The sequence below is a fragment of the Zeus faber genome (genome assembly GCF_960531495.2).
Source record: "Zeus faber genome assembly, chromosome: 10".
In the NCBI taxonomy this organism is placed as follows: domain Eukaryota; kingdom Metazoa; phylum Chordata; class Actinopteri; order Zeiformes; family Zeidae; genus Zeus; species Zeus faber.
In genome coordinates this window covers 30,258,684-30,277,228 of record NC_137199.1, presented here as the reverse complement: position 1 = coordinate 30,277,228, position 18,545 = coordinate 30,258,684, and the positions used below count along the sequence as shown (strand labels likewise).

General features: G+C 43.5%; 1 protein-coding gene across 1 annotated transcript in view; it reads right to left on the bottom strand.

Annotated features, from left to right (window-relative positions):
• The window catches only part of egf (epidermal growth factor), a gene marked incomplete at both ends in the record, with an annotated part of 28,893 nt that extends 11,630 nt beyond the window's left edge, over positions 1-17,263 (bottom strand). Inside the window, 16 exons of the mRNA XM_080008264.1 lie at positions 162-284; positions 834-950; positions 1,902-2,132; positions 3,535-3,808; positions 4,568-4,787; positions 6,171-6,319; positions 8,081-8,217; positions 8,625-8,750; positions 9,158-9,280; positions 11,243-11,365; positions 11,747-11,860; positions 12,248-12,450; positions 12,551-12,778; positions 13,106-13,287; positions 13,394-13,593; positions 17,146-17,263. Coding sequence (XP_079864390.1) covers positions 162-284; positions 834-950; positions 1,902-2,132; positions 3,535-3,808; positions 4,568-4,787; positions 6,171-6,319; positions 8,081-8,217; positions 8,625-8,750; positions 9,158-9,280; positions 11,243-11,365; positions 11,747-11,860; positions 12,248-12,450; positions 12,551-12,778; positions 13,106-13,287; positions 13,394-13,593; positions 17,146-17,263 — 2,668 coding nt within the window. The remainder of the gene's footprint in view (positions 1-161; positions 285-833; positions 951-1,901; positions 2,133-3,534; positions 3,809-4,567; positions 4,788-6,170; positions 6,320-8,080; positions 8,218-8,624; positions 8,751-9,157; positions 9,281-11,242; positions 11,366-11,746; positions 11,861-12,247; positions 12,451-12,550; positions 12,779-13,105; positions 13,288-13,393; positions 13,594-17,145) is intronic.
• Positions 17,264-18,545: the final 1,282 nt, after the last annotated feature.

Sequence of the window (18,545 nt, the reverse complement as noted above, 5' to 3'; positions counted from 1 at the left end):
AAGCGGATGCTACTAAAGTCTAAACCTCAGAGATTCATTCATAACGACCCGACGACGCCCATCTGCCATTTTCATATAGAATTGTGATAAAAACCAAGTTACTCGTAGTTTTGTTACTAGTTTCAGGTGTTTTCTACTCATTTCAAATTCCCTCCACACACCTTCACATTCGTGCCCGTTACCACGGTAACCACCCATACAACTGCACAGGTGACCTCCAGGTGTGTTTTCACACTCTGCGTTCTCATCACATCTGCTCGTCCCTGCGCTGCACTCGTCCACATCTGTCAACACAAACAAGAGACATGATGATGAGACTCGCAAAGCAAAGCAAAGCAATTTGGATATTTATCAGCATCGTCCAGGCCTCCACACCTGCTTTTTACTCCATTCACCCATTTCACACTGATTTCCAAACTGGGCTCCACGGCCCCTTAGTGGTATTTGAAGGAAATGCAAGGGGGTCTGATTATAATTTGATATTTTTTACGGTTTTAATTACACATTACATTACACATCACACATTTTAAACTTTTGTAAACATTTTACATTTATTAATATTAATTGTAATTATTTTTCGGAATAAAATAAAGATATAAGTACATACCATCTCCCTCATGACTATTATAGGTGGGTTTATTCCTTGTAAAGTGCACTTTCTCAGCAAATTTTAAGCGTAATGGTAGAAGTTGATCATTGGAAGATAGTGTCTAGATGTACAATTTTAACATGTAGTCATTTATGACTACATGTCATAAACATGTGCCTCCCACATGTCAAAGTTTGGGAACCACTGATTTGGGAGCCTTGCACCTTGAGCCCAAGCACCTCACCTACACACAGCAGACCGTCTCCTGTGAAACCCTCCAGACACCGGCAGGTGGCGCTGCCAGCATCCAGCAGGCAGAAAGAGTTGACGCCACAGCCCAGAGAGAAGCACTGCTCCTGGTCTGAGGCAGAACCACGTCACTACTACAATGACGTTCATCGTTCATACTGGATCTCAAGTTTGAATCAGGAAGCACTGCCCTCTAGTGGCCGGGTTTAAAAGTTCAGGGTGATGACGTGGACAGTAAAAAAAACTGTTTTGTTTATTGTTGTGGATCCTGAACAAGAAACATCTAAAAAAAATGTAAAATATAAAATATGACATGAAACAATAAGAATGTCGACCTGTATAAATACATTAGTATGAAAGTAAAGATTTAAAATAAATCTATAAAAATGTCTAAATTAAGAAATTACACTAGACAACCAGTCAAAATGAAACAGTATTAGTACGTTAATATGGACGCGATCATTAACAACGAATATTAAAAACAAATGTAAAATATGACATAAACATAATGAAATAAATCAAATGGTAACAATATCAAATTGTATGTGATTATTATCAAATAAAAAATAAAAATATAAAAAATATAAATATGACATAAAAGATAACCAATAAAGTAAAACAGTATAATTATATTGATATGGAACTGATCATGAATAGGAAAAAAATCTATGAAAAATGAAAACATAAAAAATCCAAAATATGCCAAAAATAATGCGATGATAAAAAAACCCAACATTCATTAAAATCGTATCAAATCAAAATGGAACGAGCAGTCAAACCACTTATTTAACACAGTTACCTGCGACCATCTTCTCTGAGAAGGTCAGCTCTTCCTCCTCCTCCTCCTCCTCTTCCTCCTCCTCTTCCTGCTCCTCCTCCTCTTCCTCCTCCTCTTCCTGCTCCTCCTCCTCTTCCTCCTCCTCCTCCTCCTCTTCCTCCTCTCCCTCCTCCTCTTCTCCCTCCTCCTCCCCTTCCTCAGCCGGGACCTCAGGTGAAACCAGCGACGTGGCTTCGTCGCTCAACGTTTTGTTTCTCAGATGAATCAGATTTGCGGCCTCTACACCCCGGGGGGCGGGTGTGAGCCTTCCTCTCTGAACCTCCTCCACGTTAATCTCCACAGATGAGGATGAAGACGTGTCCCCTGGGGAGCGGCTGGAGGCCGGCGGCGCTGGAGAACAGCCCTTCCCGTCGCCTAACGGGACGTAGTGGGACAGACAGGTGCAGTGAGACCGTCCCAGTCGGCTCTCACACACCTGAGCGCAGCCGCCGTTCAGGTGCAGGCACACATCGGCCCCTGGGAGCCGGAGGGCCAAGGTACAAAGGGAAGGAGTTTAGAGATTAAGAGTCCCCCCGAGAATACCGACCTCTGCGTTTATTCAAAATGACAACCAGAGCCACAGATTCACAGATCACCGTCGTGGCCGAGGCTTTAAAATGAGAATTTAAACTTTTCTGGTAAAAAGAGCTTTAAATGTGTGCATTTGTCTTTATTCAGTGTCTCAATAAAATGTTTCATTTAGAGGCGGAGTCAGAGAGTGTCATTATAGAGGAGACAGAGCACTAAATCGCTTTTTGATTGAAGAGAAAACACTTTATGAACACTTTACACACTTTAACACTATTATATTTATACTGTAACACCTTATCCTCAAAATATCCTTCATTATCTCTCCCAGACGGCACCTGATCAATGAGGTGATTGATTATATGTGATCGGTGTCTCCAGGCTGAAGCCTTAAAAGCACACGCTCTCTATTTTTCCAACCCGGGTCTTAAATATTACATTTAATGTCAGTTTCCATCATTGATAACTTACATGTACTGTACTGTGAATAAAACTGCTGCCTCAGTGCCACCAATGAGGCAAAGAATTAAGACTAAAATACTCTCACAGACAAGCTTTTTAGATTGACTTTTTTTTTTAAATCATATCACATTTTATTTAAAGGTACTTTATTCAAATTATCATTGTTATTTTATTTTTATTTATTATTATTATTATTTATTTTAGCTATTTTATTTGAAGCTACTTTTGGTAACTGTCGCAGAACGTCCAGAGCGTAACGTTGGCCACAGCAGGTTGCCAGTAGGAAGCGACGCAACTTCCTGTTTCTAGTCCCTTACGTTCCCTTTTTGAAATGCAAGCGAGTCCCTACAACGCAGAAAAACAACCCTGATAAAACGCACACTTTGACCACTTACTTTCTCTATGACAGAAAACTGGCCGTTCCATAACGTGATTTACACGGGTTCGAAAAGGAGATTTATTTTTATTTTTTTCACTTATTTTGAGTAATATCACATTTTGCAGAACGTTCAGATCGTAACGTTGGCCACGGCAGGTTGCCGTCAGGAAGCGACGCAATTTCCTGTTTCTAGTCCCGTACGTTTGCGTGGATATGGCCAAAGGAGCTCACTTTGTGAAATGCAAAGTAGTCAATAAACCCTATTCCCGACACCCCAGCCCTACGAAAATGATGAAAACACACATTTTGACCTTTTATCTTCTCGATGACAGGAAGTCTGCCTGACAATAATGGGAGTTTCCCTTTTTCGAAAATTTTAGATTTAACTCTTGTTTTTTGAAGCTTCAACGTTGGCGTTGAAGCATCAATGAGTCCTCTGTTTAAAAATATCCAACCCGTCCTTTAACGGAGATGAGAACCAGAACGCCGGCGGACATGGGACACACGCACCTGGTTTGGCGAGAGGGTGAACCACCGCCACGCCCGCCGGATGACGCACGTCGCCGTGGAGACGCTCCAGAGTTTGGCCGGTTCGCTTGTGCACGGCGACGACCCGCCGCCGCCGCCCCGAGTCGGAGAGCCAGAGCCGGTCCCGGAACAGCGCCAGGCCGAAGGGCCGTCCTGGACCAATCAGAGGGGGCGGAGGTTTGAGCGACACCACCCACTGACACAGAGCGACACTGGGGCTGTGACGGGACGACGCTGTGGAGCGACCGCCTTCCAGCTGCGACAGGCGCGGGTGGATTTAGGAAAACACGGAGGAAGATGGATCGGATCGTCCACAGTCCCACAGTCACAGAAATCAAGAAACAAAAATCAAGAACACTTTTTATTTTTATTTCACTGGTCAAACTTTTTACGATTTGACTTTTTCTTTTCATAGTAATCCATCTGGATACGTCCAGTCCACTGATGAGGGATGACGTCTACCTCCGCTCTGCCTCCACCTCCGCTCTACCTCCATCTCGCTGTACTCTACCCTCTCTAACTCCATACTCCTTTCCTCTATTCTACTTTACCCTACCTGTCCTGTACCTGTTTACTCTACCTCTACTCCCCACCTCCCTCTACTCTCCCTGTACTCTACCCCACCTCCCAATACTCTACACCTCTACCCCATCTCCCTCTACTCCACGTCTACTCTACCTACATCTAATCTCCCTCTACTCTGCCTCTACCCCATCTTCCTCTGCTCAACACCCATCTCCGTCTACTCTACTCCACTTCTACTCTACCCCCACCTCCCTCTACTCTTCCTCCATCTACCTCTACTCTCATAAACCCTTTCCCTACTCTACTTCTACATCTACTCTTCCTATACTCTATCCCCTCTACTCTATCTTCCTCCACCTCTACTCTGCCTCTACTCCACTCTGATTCTATAGAGTTAAATGACATTTTGTCCATTATTTGATGTTGATCCGTTTGTTGTCATGTCCGTCTTTGACAGATTGACGACACCGGGTGAAGCAGCCTCACCTACTTCCTTCTGGAGCAGCATCCTTCGCTGGGATCCGTCCAGGTTGACGCTCTCCACGGCGCCGCTCTCCCGGTCGCACCAGAACAGACGCTCTGCGGGGAAGTCCAGGGCGAGGCCGCTGGGGGACAGCAGCTGGGAGGAGGCCAGCTCCGAGCGCCCCCCACCGGCCAGAGAGGAGCTCTGCACAGAGGGACGGGCGCCCAGCTCCGTCCAGAACAACCTCCTGAAAACGCAAAACAGGAAAATGATATGATTGTTCATGGCGCGGCATGAGAGTTTAGGCAAAAACCTACTTTTAAACGATGTATTCAAAACAACATGCCATGAAATTAAAATGTCTAGTATATGATATACAATGATATTTATTATATAAAATAGAAATATTGTGAAATATAAATATCGACAATAGAAACATATAAAAAATAATAATATTGCAATATAATAATATATTAAATAATATCATTTATATATCACACTCATAAAGATTAGAACATTATCATACTGTATATTATACTTATTACTTTTTTAATATTATACTACATAATTATTATAATAATATGTAGTATATCATACTTATACTACATAAACTTATTTCTTATCTCTCCCCAGGGATTAATAAAGTGTGAACTTATCTTGTCAATATCACAAATATTACAGATGATATTTAATATCAATTGTTTTTCATTGATCAGTTATAAATTCTAATTGAAGTCCTACGGTTAAGATTATTATTGGAAAACAACTTCCTGTTTTTATAAATATTAATGCTTCAGTGTTTCCATCCTTGTCTTACTTTTCCAGAGGATGAACTGTGATTCCTCCGGGGTTTTGCACTGTGTGCAGAAGGGTTTCTCTCTGCGAACCGTCCAGTCGGCTGGAGGCCACGGCGGACTGACTGGGGGACAAATCAACGTTTTTTTTTTTAAAAGCTTGTAAGAGACGTTTTAACTTAAAGATATATACGACTTTTAAAAGATATAATTTAGGAACAGGTCTCAAATCAACTGTAGGATCATACAATTCACATTATGTGTCTTAAATGTATTTTTTTTAACATGATTTGAAAAACAGTTTCACATTTCATTTAAAACTGTTTTTTTGTTATGATTTCAGAGCATCCAGAACGTGATGTTGTTCTATAGCAGATGTCCAGTAGGAAGTGATGCAATTTCCTGTTTCTAGTCTCTTAAGTGAGTGCGGATGGGGCCAAAAGAGTCGATTAAAACATGAAAAACTTTAAATAAAAATAAAATGCATCATATGTGCCCATTTTTCTCTCTGCAACATAAAGAAGATTGTGCAACAATGAGTTTTTCTGTTTTCAAAAAATAGATTAAACATGTTTCTTTTGTTTTTTTTACACTTCATCGTTTGCCCCATTGGATTTCATTGAAGCTCAGTGAGAAGCAGCAGAGTGGGATATTTCCCTAATAGCAAATAAAGCATTCAGCGGCGTTGTTGCTATGAATTACAAAGCAACAACTACTAATTATACTGTAAATGATGGGAACCAACATTTTAGTAATGGGTTTCAAAATGGCGACGCTATCCTTTAACAGCGATAGGAACCAGAACCACCGGCTCCCATGTTCTCATCACATCGCACCCGGAATCGGTCCAGTAGATCTTGCGGTGGATCCAGTCCACACAGATTCCCTCCGGGGAGCCCAAACCGTCCGACACCAGGACCTCTCTGGATCCCCCGTCAGCATCCACCCGCTCCACCGTCCCCAGAGCCGTGTTGGCAAAGTAGATCTGGGGGAAAGGGTGGAGGGGGTGGGTGGTGCCCGTTAGCATCAATCTTCCATCTTTGCTTCCGTTTATTCACCATTGTAGTTTAATATAGTTATTATTTATCAAACTGTTTATAAAGTTCATATTACATATTGTGATGTTTGTTTGGTCAACAGCCCTTTGTGTGATTCTTCTCTTGGACATTTAGATGAGTTGATGGTGTTTATGACCTCATCGATCATATTGTCAGAAAATCTGACATGTTACACGTAAAATCTGACATGTAGGCCACGACGACACTATGAAATTATAAATAACATGATAAAAAAACCATAAAATTATCAATAAAAAAAAGTATAATATACATTTATTTTTATTATTAAATGTAATCATTAAACATTTAATAATAATAATAATAATGTGCAGTTCATAAGTATAATACAAATATTCTGTCAGTGTTATACATTCAGGACTAAGAGACACCTGAGCATGAATAACTTAAGAATCAAAGTTGTATTCTAATTGTTATTAGAGTTTAACTCCGTTGTTCGGATTGGATTTTATTATTTTTAAATCTCTGAATTTTTTTGGGGTAAAAGTATCTGAAACACGGCACGACGACCACAGCACGGTCATGGTTGAGGTCTCGTTAGAACCGAACGTTTCAGTCGTTCGAGTTTGATCAATATCGATATCCATTGAGGCAGAAATCAGTGAAAAAAAACTGCTGTAATTTTACCGTAAGTAGAACGTTGACGCGATTTGACTAGCTTCAGGAGAGGGGAGCTTTGTGACATCATCATCCGAAGTTATAAGTCCAAGCTTCGTGTCTCGGAACTCAATCCCATCCAGCCCCTTGCGCCCTGTGAACTGCAGCGTTCTCTACACGTAGACAAACAACCAGAGCCGACGCTGCGTTTAAAGGAAACTCTGAAAACTGTATCTCGCGCTGCATTTCACAAAACCCTGAAAACTATAATCGCTCACAGAAGGTGTTTCGGCAACGCAGGAAGTTCCAAGAAGCTTTGGAGGAACCGTCCCTTTCTTTTGTGTGCGCACTGCGTGATCCAGGAACGGTGGTAGTTGTTGAAACACCGTTGTTGAGCGACATTTTACTGAACGACACAAGAGGAACATTATTGACGTAAGTCCACGGTGATTTGAAAAAATACTTGAAAACTTGAAAAATAAGATACTTTTTTAATACATTTAAAATAAACATGTGTTTATCTGAACACAATTTATTTAAAAAACACTGAATCTTTGTCTAAATAAACAGTGTCCCTCGACGCGACCTCGCAGTGGACACGGCGGACTCGGAGCGACCCTCCATCACCGCAGGTTTTCCTCAGCGCGACCCGACCAAGAGGCATCGCCGCTCATTAAAGGAGCAGACAGAACATCTCTCTTTCACACTCGTGTTAAAGAAAAGCCCAAACAAATCCCAGAAAACCTTGAAAAAAGTTGAGAAACAACAGCTAAAATATACTATGCAGCGTTCAATGTAAACCTGGAAAATTGTAAATTGCGCTGCATTTCACAGAATCCGGAAAAATGTACCTTACACGACTTAACTGGTTTCTTTGTACTGCTGCCTGCAGCAATATTCATATTTATTATTATTATTGCTATTATTTTATTTATTATTATTATTATTATTATTATTATTATTATTATTATTATTATTATTATTATTATTATTATTAATATTATTAAGAAGAAGAAGAACAATTATAAATCGGTATTAGTATCATGAATAATGAATGTATATTTCATCGTTACTTTGTTAGTCACAGGGTCATAGTCCAGCGCCAGAATTGTCCCTCTGGGCTCCTGTAGGACGCTCTGCTCCGTCTGTCCATCCACACTGACCCTCATGATGTCCACCTGGTTGGCCACCAGGAGCTGTGGAGCTGGTTCTGCACAGAGACAAGTAAATCAGCCATTAATCCATCCATCTATCCATCCATCCATCCCTCCTACCATCCCATACATCTCTCCATCGATCTACCTATCCATCCATCCAGCCCTCCCTCCATCCATCCAGCCCTCCCTCCATCCATCCAGCCCTCCCTCCATCCATCCAGCCCTCCCTCCATCCATCCATCCATCCATCCATCCATCTAATATGGTTCTGGAGTAATTTTGTGTTTTTAATTGAATTTAAAGGTCTGAGTACCCTTTCACTCTTGTATTGCACACATTAAAACAGTGCATTTAGTACATTAACACGTCTATTTTCATCATTTTATTACAATTCTATTTATATGTTTGTTTCAGATAAAGGCATGGATACTTTAATTGTATTATCTATCACTTCTCTCACCTGTAGCAGAGCAGCTCAGTCCATCCTCCTGCAGCTGGTTTCCAGGCAGGCAGCCACACTGCCACCTAGTGGGACTGACTGGAACACACGGCTGACTGCAGCGCCCCCTGTCTGCAGAGAGACACACTGCAAAAAACACACACACACACACACACGCACGCACGCACGCACACACACACACACACACACACACACACACACACACACACACACACACACACACACACACACACACAATCTTAACTCATGTACACACCATTGATTTATACCTATCCATCCATCCATATATTTATGAGAAGAAAATAATTGTGTTTTTTCATTTGTTGTTTGTTCGGTACTTGAACTCTTAAATATTCATATAATCATTATTAATCCTAATTAGTCGTACAAAAAAATCCTTTGTGTAGTGAAGGGATCTTAAGGGAGCTGTGGTACTTCCTAACTTCCCTTCTTAGCGTCTCACAGTCAATTTCTTTTAGGAGAAACCTAATGTGCCAAAACACTTGACCTTGTGCTAATTTGGAGTTTCCTACCAGTGCAGGTGACTCCGTCCTCCTGCAGAACGGACCCTTCGGGACAGACGCAGAGCGGACCCCCATCCGAGGCCAAGCAGCCCAGGCTGCAGGCGGACATGTTGGCTTCACAGGCTCTGACCTCTGAGGAGTCACAACACCATCACATCATGTTACCGCAGGTATCAGAGACTTATATTTTATGCTTTTTCTTTTGAGATCAATTTTAAGACATTTCTATCATGAATTATTCTCAAAATATATATATTTTTTGAACGGATTGTCTCAAGTATAAGGTTCAGATGGAAGCTTTTGGTTTATAGAACTTCAGAAATGTTGACTCTGATGTAGAAGAACTTTCCCAATATTTACAAAATATATACATATATCGATGGATAAATAAAATCAGGCAAATTGTTTATGTTGAAATTAAGACATCATTGAAATATGAGATGACTTAATTACCTTTTAAAGCTAAATATTAGTTCAAAACCTTTATCAGGACCTGCAGACATACATATATATGTGTGAAGATGTGTATATTGTGTATATATATATATATATATATATATATATACACACATGTATATGCACATATATTTATACATATATATACACATATATTTATACATATATATATATACACACACATATATATATATATATATATATATATATATATATGTGTGTATATACATATATATACACACACACACACACACACATATATATATATAGATGAAGATAAAGGCATGTCCACACGTATGGAAAGTTTTCCCAAAATCCAGCCCCCTCCCCTAAAAATATAAAATATAAAATATAAAATATAAAATATAAATCTCCATCCACACAAGAACAGAAAAACCATTAAAAACGCTGACATCCACACGCCAGGCCAGTAGGGGGCGATAATATCTCAAAACTTGATGTCAAAGAAGGACATGAGGAGCACGCGGCGTGGGCGTCCTAAAAAGGGGGCTTTGGGCCAAAACAGGCATGAGTGGGACGCACGCCGCCCGGACTCAGATATTCCAGCACGTGTTTCAATAAATGGGGGTTAGAATCAACTGAGGTTTGGGAGTGGACCCCCATCAGGTCCACCCGTCATTCGGTCATCTCAGCTTTCACAACCCACCACCTCCCCAGTCTCCGCCTCTCTCGCTCCATCTCTCTCTCCCCCTTTCTCCATCCCTAAGGAACCACCGGGGGGGTCCGGAGGCGTGGCTGAGGCCCGATGCCACTAAGACTCTTTTTTTTCCCATCCCGACTCAAGGCTCCTGGTTTCCCATCCTTCATCAAGCTCGACATCCATCACCACACCCCTCCACCAGCCGAAGCACCGGTTCACCAGCACCACAACCTCCCTCATCCACCACCACCATCAGCTCGTATCTTCTATTAGTTCGTATTTTTTTGCGTATTATCTTCAGTCAAATAAAAATTGTCGGTGCTGGAACTTTAAGCCCCGCCCCTCTGGACACCGCCCATCAGGAATGTGCCAGTCGGTCCTCCATGTCTCCTCCGGGCCGACACAACGCTGCTTTTTTGTTTTTGTTTTTGTTTGTTTTTTTGTTTAACCTCCAGAGCTTTAAAAGAGACACAAAGAGCCTCTGTTTTTCCACCCGTGTGACCTTTCAGAGAAGCGTCCCGTTAACCCCGTCTGGGAAGGCTGCAGCGTCAGGAGGTTCGATGCTGCCGACTGACCACTCTGTGTGCTGCGCCTTAAATATACATCGTGGGATGCATTTTGATTTAAATACCTATTCATAAAAACACAAATTATACGCCGATGAACTGCCAAACTTAAATGTTTGGCATGAAAATCTATTTTTGAAGGGTTATTTTTTAGTGCAAAGCCCCTTTTTTTTGTAGGATAATAGTTATGTTGGTGAAGTACAACAAGTAGAGAAAACTCTCCATCGTGCTGCAGCCGGAAAGTCATTTGAAAATGTCTTTTCAAACATTTCACAATAGATTATTTAATAGATTTGGTTTGATAAAATGTTATTAATCAAAAAAAATACATTTAAAATTTTAAAAATAATGTTTGGAAAAAAACAACCTCATTTTAAATAACTGAATGACCTTAAAAATGGAGTTTTGTACCTCGGCAGGTCTTCCTGTCGGGCAGCAGGGCGTAGCCTTCAGGGCAGGAGCAGAAGTAGGAACCAGGGACGTTCTCACACCCCAGCGAGCAGCCGTGGGTCCACAGCGCACATTCATTAATATCTAACAGGAAAAGGGGCTTTCAAACACATCACCATGGCAACCGGTGACAAACAAAGCTGATTCCCACAAATACTCGGCTAGAGTGTTGTCCATAAGCAGTAATAGTCATTTTGATGAATAATTCAATGCAAATATGAAATAAATAACAAACATAAACCCCATTATTCATTTTTAAAAAGATTTTAATTTCTTCAGTTGATTCACTAAATTAAAAATAAATGTTTTTCTCTTGTTTTCTCTCCTAGCGCAAATGTAATAATCCGGGTTTCCATTTTCCAACGTTTATTCTTTTCTTTGTTGCTTACACGACCCTTAGAGGGGAAGAAGTGTTTCATTCAAACACCTTCAAGTTTGGAAACTTCACAGACAGTGTGAACCTACCGTCACAATGACTTCCATCTTTACTGAGGGTGAAGCCTTCACCGCACTGGCACACTCCCTGCTCAGTCGCACTGGAGCAGATGTTCACACAGGCCCCGCTCTGCAGGTCACAACCTGCAATGCATCAGCAAGTACAATTAAGATAGATTTATTAATTATTATTATAATAATTATTATTATTACATAAAAATGTATAAAAGGCAACCAAATAGTAACAAAAAAGCAAACAAGCCAAATGCATTAAATTCAATTTAGTCATTATTATAATTTTCAGATTTAGGTAACCCATTTGGATTTAATTTACTTATTAAAATTTCAATTAAATGTTCAATATAATAATTAATTAATTTATTATTCAGGTTAAAAAATTGAGGTTTATGTGGGTATCCAAATACAAAAAATAAATAAACTAAATAATAAATAGAAAAATTAAAATAAATCAAGCACTCCTTGAGGATATCCGAGGTTCTACCTACCACTAGTTCTAGTGTGACCTCTGACCTGGGATCTCTGCTGGAGCGTCCTCTGCAGGCTGCTTCAGGGGGTGGATCACCATGACGTCCACGGGAGGCTTTGCCATCCGTTTTGCGTTGACGTCAGTCGGCTCTCCACCCGAAAACTTGTTGACTCGCTTTATGGTCAGAGAGGCAGCGTCGGTGTAGAAGACGTCGTCTTGAAAGACGGACATCCCCAAAGGCTGAGACCTGATCAAAACAATAACATAAGACAGATCAACGCGTGGATCTGAGCCCTGGTCCGGTCCCGAAACCTTCTGCCCTCGGAGCTCCATCCGGCTCCGCTGACCTGAGAGGCTGCTCTATGACGCTGATGCTGTTGCCGTGGTAATCACAGGACCGGATGGTACCCTCGCCCTCGGAGCCGAACTGGGCCCAGAACAGCCTCTGGTCCGACCGGTCCAGGGCCAGTGCTCCCAGTCGGTCCGAGGTCTTCAGCAGGGACGTGGGGACGCCGCCCGACACCTCCACGCGCTGGATGCTACGAGGGGAACCTCCCGACAACCAGAAGAGGATCCTGAAAAACAGTTCTGTTCAAACTTAGAGGGACACTGCACTACTGTCCTTCAATTCACTTCCAAAATGGAGGAAAGACTTGAGGCTTGTGTCAGCGTCTTTCCCCCTCTCCAGGATAGAGCGTACAGCATGCGGCCCAATGCAGCCGCAAAAACAAAAAGCACCACACTTTTCCTATCCATCCAACCATCCGTCCATCCAACCATCCGTCCATCCATCCGTCTGTCCATCCATCCGTCTGTCCATCCATCCGTCCCTCCATCCATCTGTCCCTCCATCCATCCATCCATCCATCCATCCATCCATCCTTTAATCCATAACTGATTACCTGCGTCTGGGATCAATAGCCAGCTCGCTGGGCTGGACCAGGTCCGTCAGAACCGTCCTGAGGTTCTTCCCGCTGGTGTCCATCCTCCTGATGGTTCCTCTGTCTGCGCTGCTCCAGTAGACGCTGTCCCATAGCCAGTCGACCGCCAGGCCCGAGACGCTCCTCTCAGAGGAGAACAGTTTCTGCAGGGAAACGGCGTCGAGTACGTCTTGAAATACATCTTCCAAACATTCAAATCTCAACAAGGCAGTGGAACCGCTGTGGGTGGTAAGGATCCTGTCTCATCACCTGTCTGAGGATTCCTCCCACAGAGGCCTTGTAGATGATGCCGGTGTCTCGGTCGGCCCAGTAGACCCTCTCCTCCCTGAGGTGGAAGTCCAGCAGCAGGGAGCTCCCCACCCCGGGCACCAGCCTCCTCTGGTTCCCCCCGTCCAGGTCCATGCGGTGGATGGACCTGCCGTGGCCGAAGACCAGGTAGGGCTGCGGGTCTGCGTCAAGGGAACACCAACCACATGTTTCCAATTAGCCTTTAAAAATAAACTGACTTTAATGGAGTTTATACCAACAGCATAAATAATGAGGAACTTTAATTCTGCCTTTGTAACAGGAAGGATCTTTGTAAACCGGAGGTCGTCTTTTGGATGTCAAGCCAAAAAAGTTTTTATTTTCTTATTTCATCTGTGGAAAAGTTGTCTCCAGGACAGCGCCACTTTTACTTAAAGTAGTCAAATTTTAGAGGGAATTTCAGGTCAGTTGTTTACTTGTTTTTTTGATTGTACACTGACTTGATTTGTTTAAAGTTGTGCAGATCGTGGATTTGTCCCCCGCTACCTGGATTGAACTCATGATGGAGGAATGGAGCGTGGAGTTTGGTGAAAAGGCTGAAACCTGCCAACGTACTCGCTATGGGATCGGGATGAGTATAAACGGGGGATAAACTTCAAAAAGTCCAAACGATTCTTTTGAGGTTGAACTATAATAAAACCAACCGTGGATGAACTTGTATTCATTTTGGAAAAAAAGCCACGACTTCAACAGCATCGTTCACTCTTCCATAAATGTCCAGAACTAGTGCCTTATTGTATTGATTAAATTCCTTGAGATCATTTTTTTGGAGTCTTTTGACCACATTTCTATACCAATCAACTTAAAGTGCCCAAAACGGTAAATCCTTAACTTTGGCGACGCTCACAGTGCAAGCATGAGTGCTCAATTTGGATTTATCGCTCGGATCCCAATTTACGATTTACGTTTCTGCATGTGGTTGCTGGGGAAGGGGGAGGGGTGCATTCGATAAAGTATACATTTGGGATGATCTCAAAAAGGGGACAAATGAGCGTCCGGCTCAAGGCGGCGCCGGTGGACACGGTATTTAAAAACCGGACTGTCCGACTGTCCAACCTTAAACCGGACGGATGGCCACCCCAGCCCGGAGGCGCCCACGGGACCTGTCTCTCCACTGACCCCCTCCATCGCAGCGGTCTCCCATGTTTGTTTCCCGCCGATTGACTCCCGCCGGCGCAGAATTGTGGCCAATGTCGCTCTCGAGTGACGTCAAAGTCGCACGTGTTCCGACTTCACCGATGCTTTGCAATGCGACTGAGGCCACATTGCAAAACATCGGACCTGTATCTGATTTAGGCCTAAAAATGAAAGTGGTCCAAATCAGCAATGAAAAGGTCAGTTTGCAACATGATTTGTGCTTTTCACACTGTTGTGAAAAACAAACAAAAATAAACATCTGAGTCATGTATGAGAAAAATAAATGTGATTTGGGATCTTCTGCCGGCAGCGTGGACGCAGCCTTTGTCCGTCAGTGCCAAGCGATAGGGCGGTTGGATTCCCAGGTTCTCGGGGGGTCAGTGCTCAGGGTCGCCTGAATAATAGAAGCCCTCTTCCTCTGTCTGTGCTGCTGTCAGCGTCCAACGTGACAAATATCTGTTCTTTGGTAAAACCTCTTTTGGAGGTGGAACGGGGGGGGGGGGGGGGGGGGGGCAGTTCAAGGCGACCGACACACATCCCTTAGCAACACACGCTGCAGGCCGATCACCCCACTCACCGGGATGAAGGGACCACAGAAGGGTTTTGTTATTTTCTCAATTTATGTCATCGCCCACCCTCCACGGTGCCACGCCATTGTTCAGACGGCCCATTATTCCAAAACCCCAATAGTCCTGAAAATGTCCCATTGGACATGGACGACACCCTGACCCCAACCATCTCTAACCTGACATCTTTCGGACTATTGGGGTTTTGGAATAGCGGGCAGTTCCCCCCCGTCCACAATATTAAATACTAATCCAGAACGCATTGCAGCACCAAGCCAATGTGAAATTGAGTTTTTGGCTTGTTTTTGCAAATTTAAGTGACTTTGACAAAAATATGTGTTCATTTTAAGTAAGGCTTCTCACCATGTCATTAACATTTTACAAAACCCCCAAAATAGACATTAATAAGAGCCCAGAAATGTGATCTTTCATCATAAAACTGGTTTGTAAATAACCATCCACTAAATAAAGTTGTTCTTCAGTTTGTGACGGTTCTTCGTGGAACGATGCAGCATTTTCCAAACAGCGAAGATCCAAATATTGTTTCTGCGTTTCCAACAAAATACCTCCCAAATATCAGGACATCTAGTGAGACATCATTTTTAAAGTAAGTCTGGATCCTCCGTGGCCGCCGGGGCTGGGCTCGGACCCCAGAGAGAAGCTGTTTGTCCCCAGCCGCCATCTCATGAAACTATGGCGACCGCGCCGCGTCTCTACGGAACGGAGACAAGCGGCAACGCGACCCCACGCCAAGATGGACGCCAGGGCGCGGCACACTCAGCTTTGAGTGGTTTTGTTTTAGAAGGTTTGCCCTGCTTGGATCCATGTCTGTCCATAGCACTTAGTTTGTTCCACATCAGTTTTAAATCATTAAAAAAGGTCCTTGGATAGTTGTTTAGGTCTGTGAGGATGTGTAATAAAAATGTAAAAATTGAAATAATGATGGAAATAACAAGTTTTTAATCATGAATAATTTGAACTAAATGCTGGTTAATTTAGTCAGTGGAACCTGCTTTAATATGGTATTCCAGAAATATACTATAAATTCTTATATAAATACATATACTGTACATGCAATTTCCAAGTTTACAAGAGAAATGGTCATATTTAAAGGATGTATCCTGTAATAATTAAAGTCAATTTACTACAAATTAAAAAGCAGTTTACGACATACTTCTTCTACTGCAGTTGAGTAGAACTTCTCAGCAGGTGCCATCGACCTCAAACGTAATGACAGAAATGCGTCACTTCCTTTCGTTAACTCTTCAGGTAGATTTGACCTGTTCCAGCTCATTGAAACTCACTTTGTTTCCAGTACAGTTTTTGATGGTTTGTGACCTCCGATGACACTGACCTTCACCCAGGCCTGGGAAGCAAAGCTACAACGCCCCCAAAAAACATCAGAATGCAGGTGGTATCACGCACCTAGTCACTCATCTCGATCTGATAACTCTAATAACCTCCTTGTCTAACAGGCGCGGCACTTTTCTCGGTTTATCACAGACAGTTTCTTCTCGAAACAAAAAACAGCGTTTGACAGTTCAAGATTCCAAAAATGTAAGAACAAATAAAACGAAAACAAAATTTTTATGTTGAAGTAAAACCAAACCATGTTTGTGTACGTAGTGTAAAAACAATACAATCCTTATGTAAGAAAACCACCACACTGATGTTAAACAGTGAGATAGGGAGACGAGCATCTGATCAATACCTGGCCAGACTGTTATAATACACAGTTACAGATCAGAATGAAATATTTTAATTTGTGTACATTTTCACAGTATTTAGATGAAAGAATACCAGTGTCTGCTGTTTTAGTACAGGTAGTTTTACAAATTAATTCAAGTATTAAAATGTGAATTTTTAATAAACGCACTGGGCAATGTAAACAAACACCAAGTTCAACGTATATAAAACTGCTGGACAGCATATTTGATAGAACCAGTCGGTTCCCCCATCATGCATCCAGGCGAGGTTTCCTGCTCAACTCACCCATGCAGCTTCCATTGGTCCCCGCAGCCGCCCGTCCGTCTTCCCAGCATGCCCCTGCCTGGGCCCCGTAGCCTCCGAGGCTCTGCACCATGAAGCAGATCAGAGTCAGAACCAACATAATCCTGCGCTGCGTCCCGGTTCCGTCCGGGAAGCCTGCTCACTCCTCGCTCCTCACTCAGGCATCCCCACGTTCAGCCCCGGAGATGTGACGTTCCTCAAAGCCCCGTGGCGGCGACGGCGGGTTCCTGGTCATCCTTTTGTCCAATACTTGGGGTGAGAGGAAGATAGACAGAAGGAGAAGGAGAGAAAACTGAAATGTACATCCCAGAGGAAGCTTCGTTCAACCTATGGGATGGTCCCGAGTCCCAACACTGGCCCCAACACTGGTCACTGGTCCACTGGTCTGTGGCCTGTGGGATGGTCCCCGTTTAGAAGCCTGCTCCACAGCCTGTAGGATAGTCCGGGGTCTCAGCGCTGGTCCACAGACTTGTGGTATGATCCCCCGCCCTAATGTTGGTCCACAGTGATTTATGGGATGGTCCCCAGTCCTAACGCTCGTCCACAGCCTGTGGGATAGTCCCCCGCCTGAATGCTGTGGTATGGTCCCTGGTCCACAGCTGTTGGAATGGTCCCTTCCTAACACTGGTCCACAGTGGCCTGTGGTATGGTCCCTAGTCCCAACGATGGTCCAAAGCCTGAGGAATGGTCCCTTGTCCCAGTGCTGGTCAACTGCCTTGGGGATGGTCCCCAGGCTAACGCCTGTCCAAGGCCTTGGGGATGGCCATCGTCTTAATGCTGGGCCACAGCTTTTGGGGTGGTACCTGTTCCTAACGCTGTTCCACAGCCTCTGGGATGGTCCCTGGTCCTAACGCTGTTCCACAGCCTCTGGGATGGTCCCTGGTTCTAACGCGGGTCCACAGCCTCTGAGATGGTCCCTGGTCCTAACGCTTTTCCACAGCCTGTGGGATGGTCCCTGGTCCTAACTCTGGTCCACAGCCTCTGGAATGGTCCCTGGTCCTGACACCGGCCTACAGCACCCTTGGCGGGCTGTTTTGGAAGCAAAGTATGAGATTCCTGACACCCCTGTGGTGAATCTAACACGTTGTGGACCAGTGAAGCAGGAGAAGGGACTCTTCTTCATGCAGGACTCACTCTGAAGCAGAATGTGGAATATGCCGATGATGATGCTGGAACCCTCCCCCGCCCCCCCCCCAGCCCTGTTCTCTGTATGAGAAAGAGAGAGAGGGAGAGAGAGAGTCTGAGAGTACAGAGCACGCAAGGCTGTTTGAAAACTTTAGGATTTTTTTAAATTTGCTGAAATACAGTGTTATGCCAAAATCGATAGTAGGATATAACCTCCTATCACGCAGCGGGGCTGTCCAAACCCCTTCTGTTGGGGC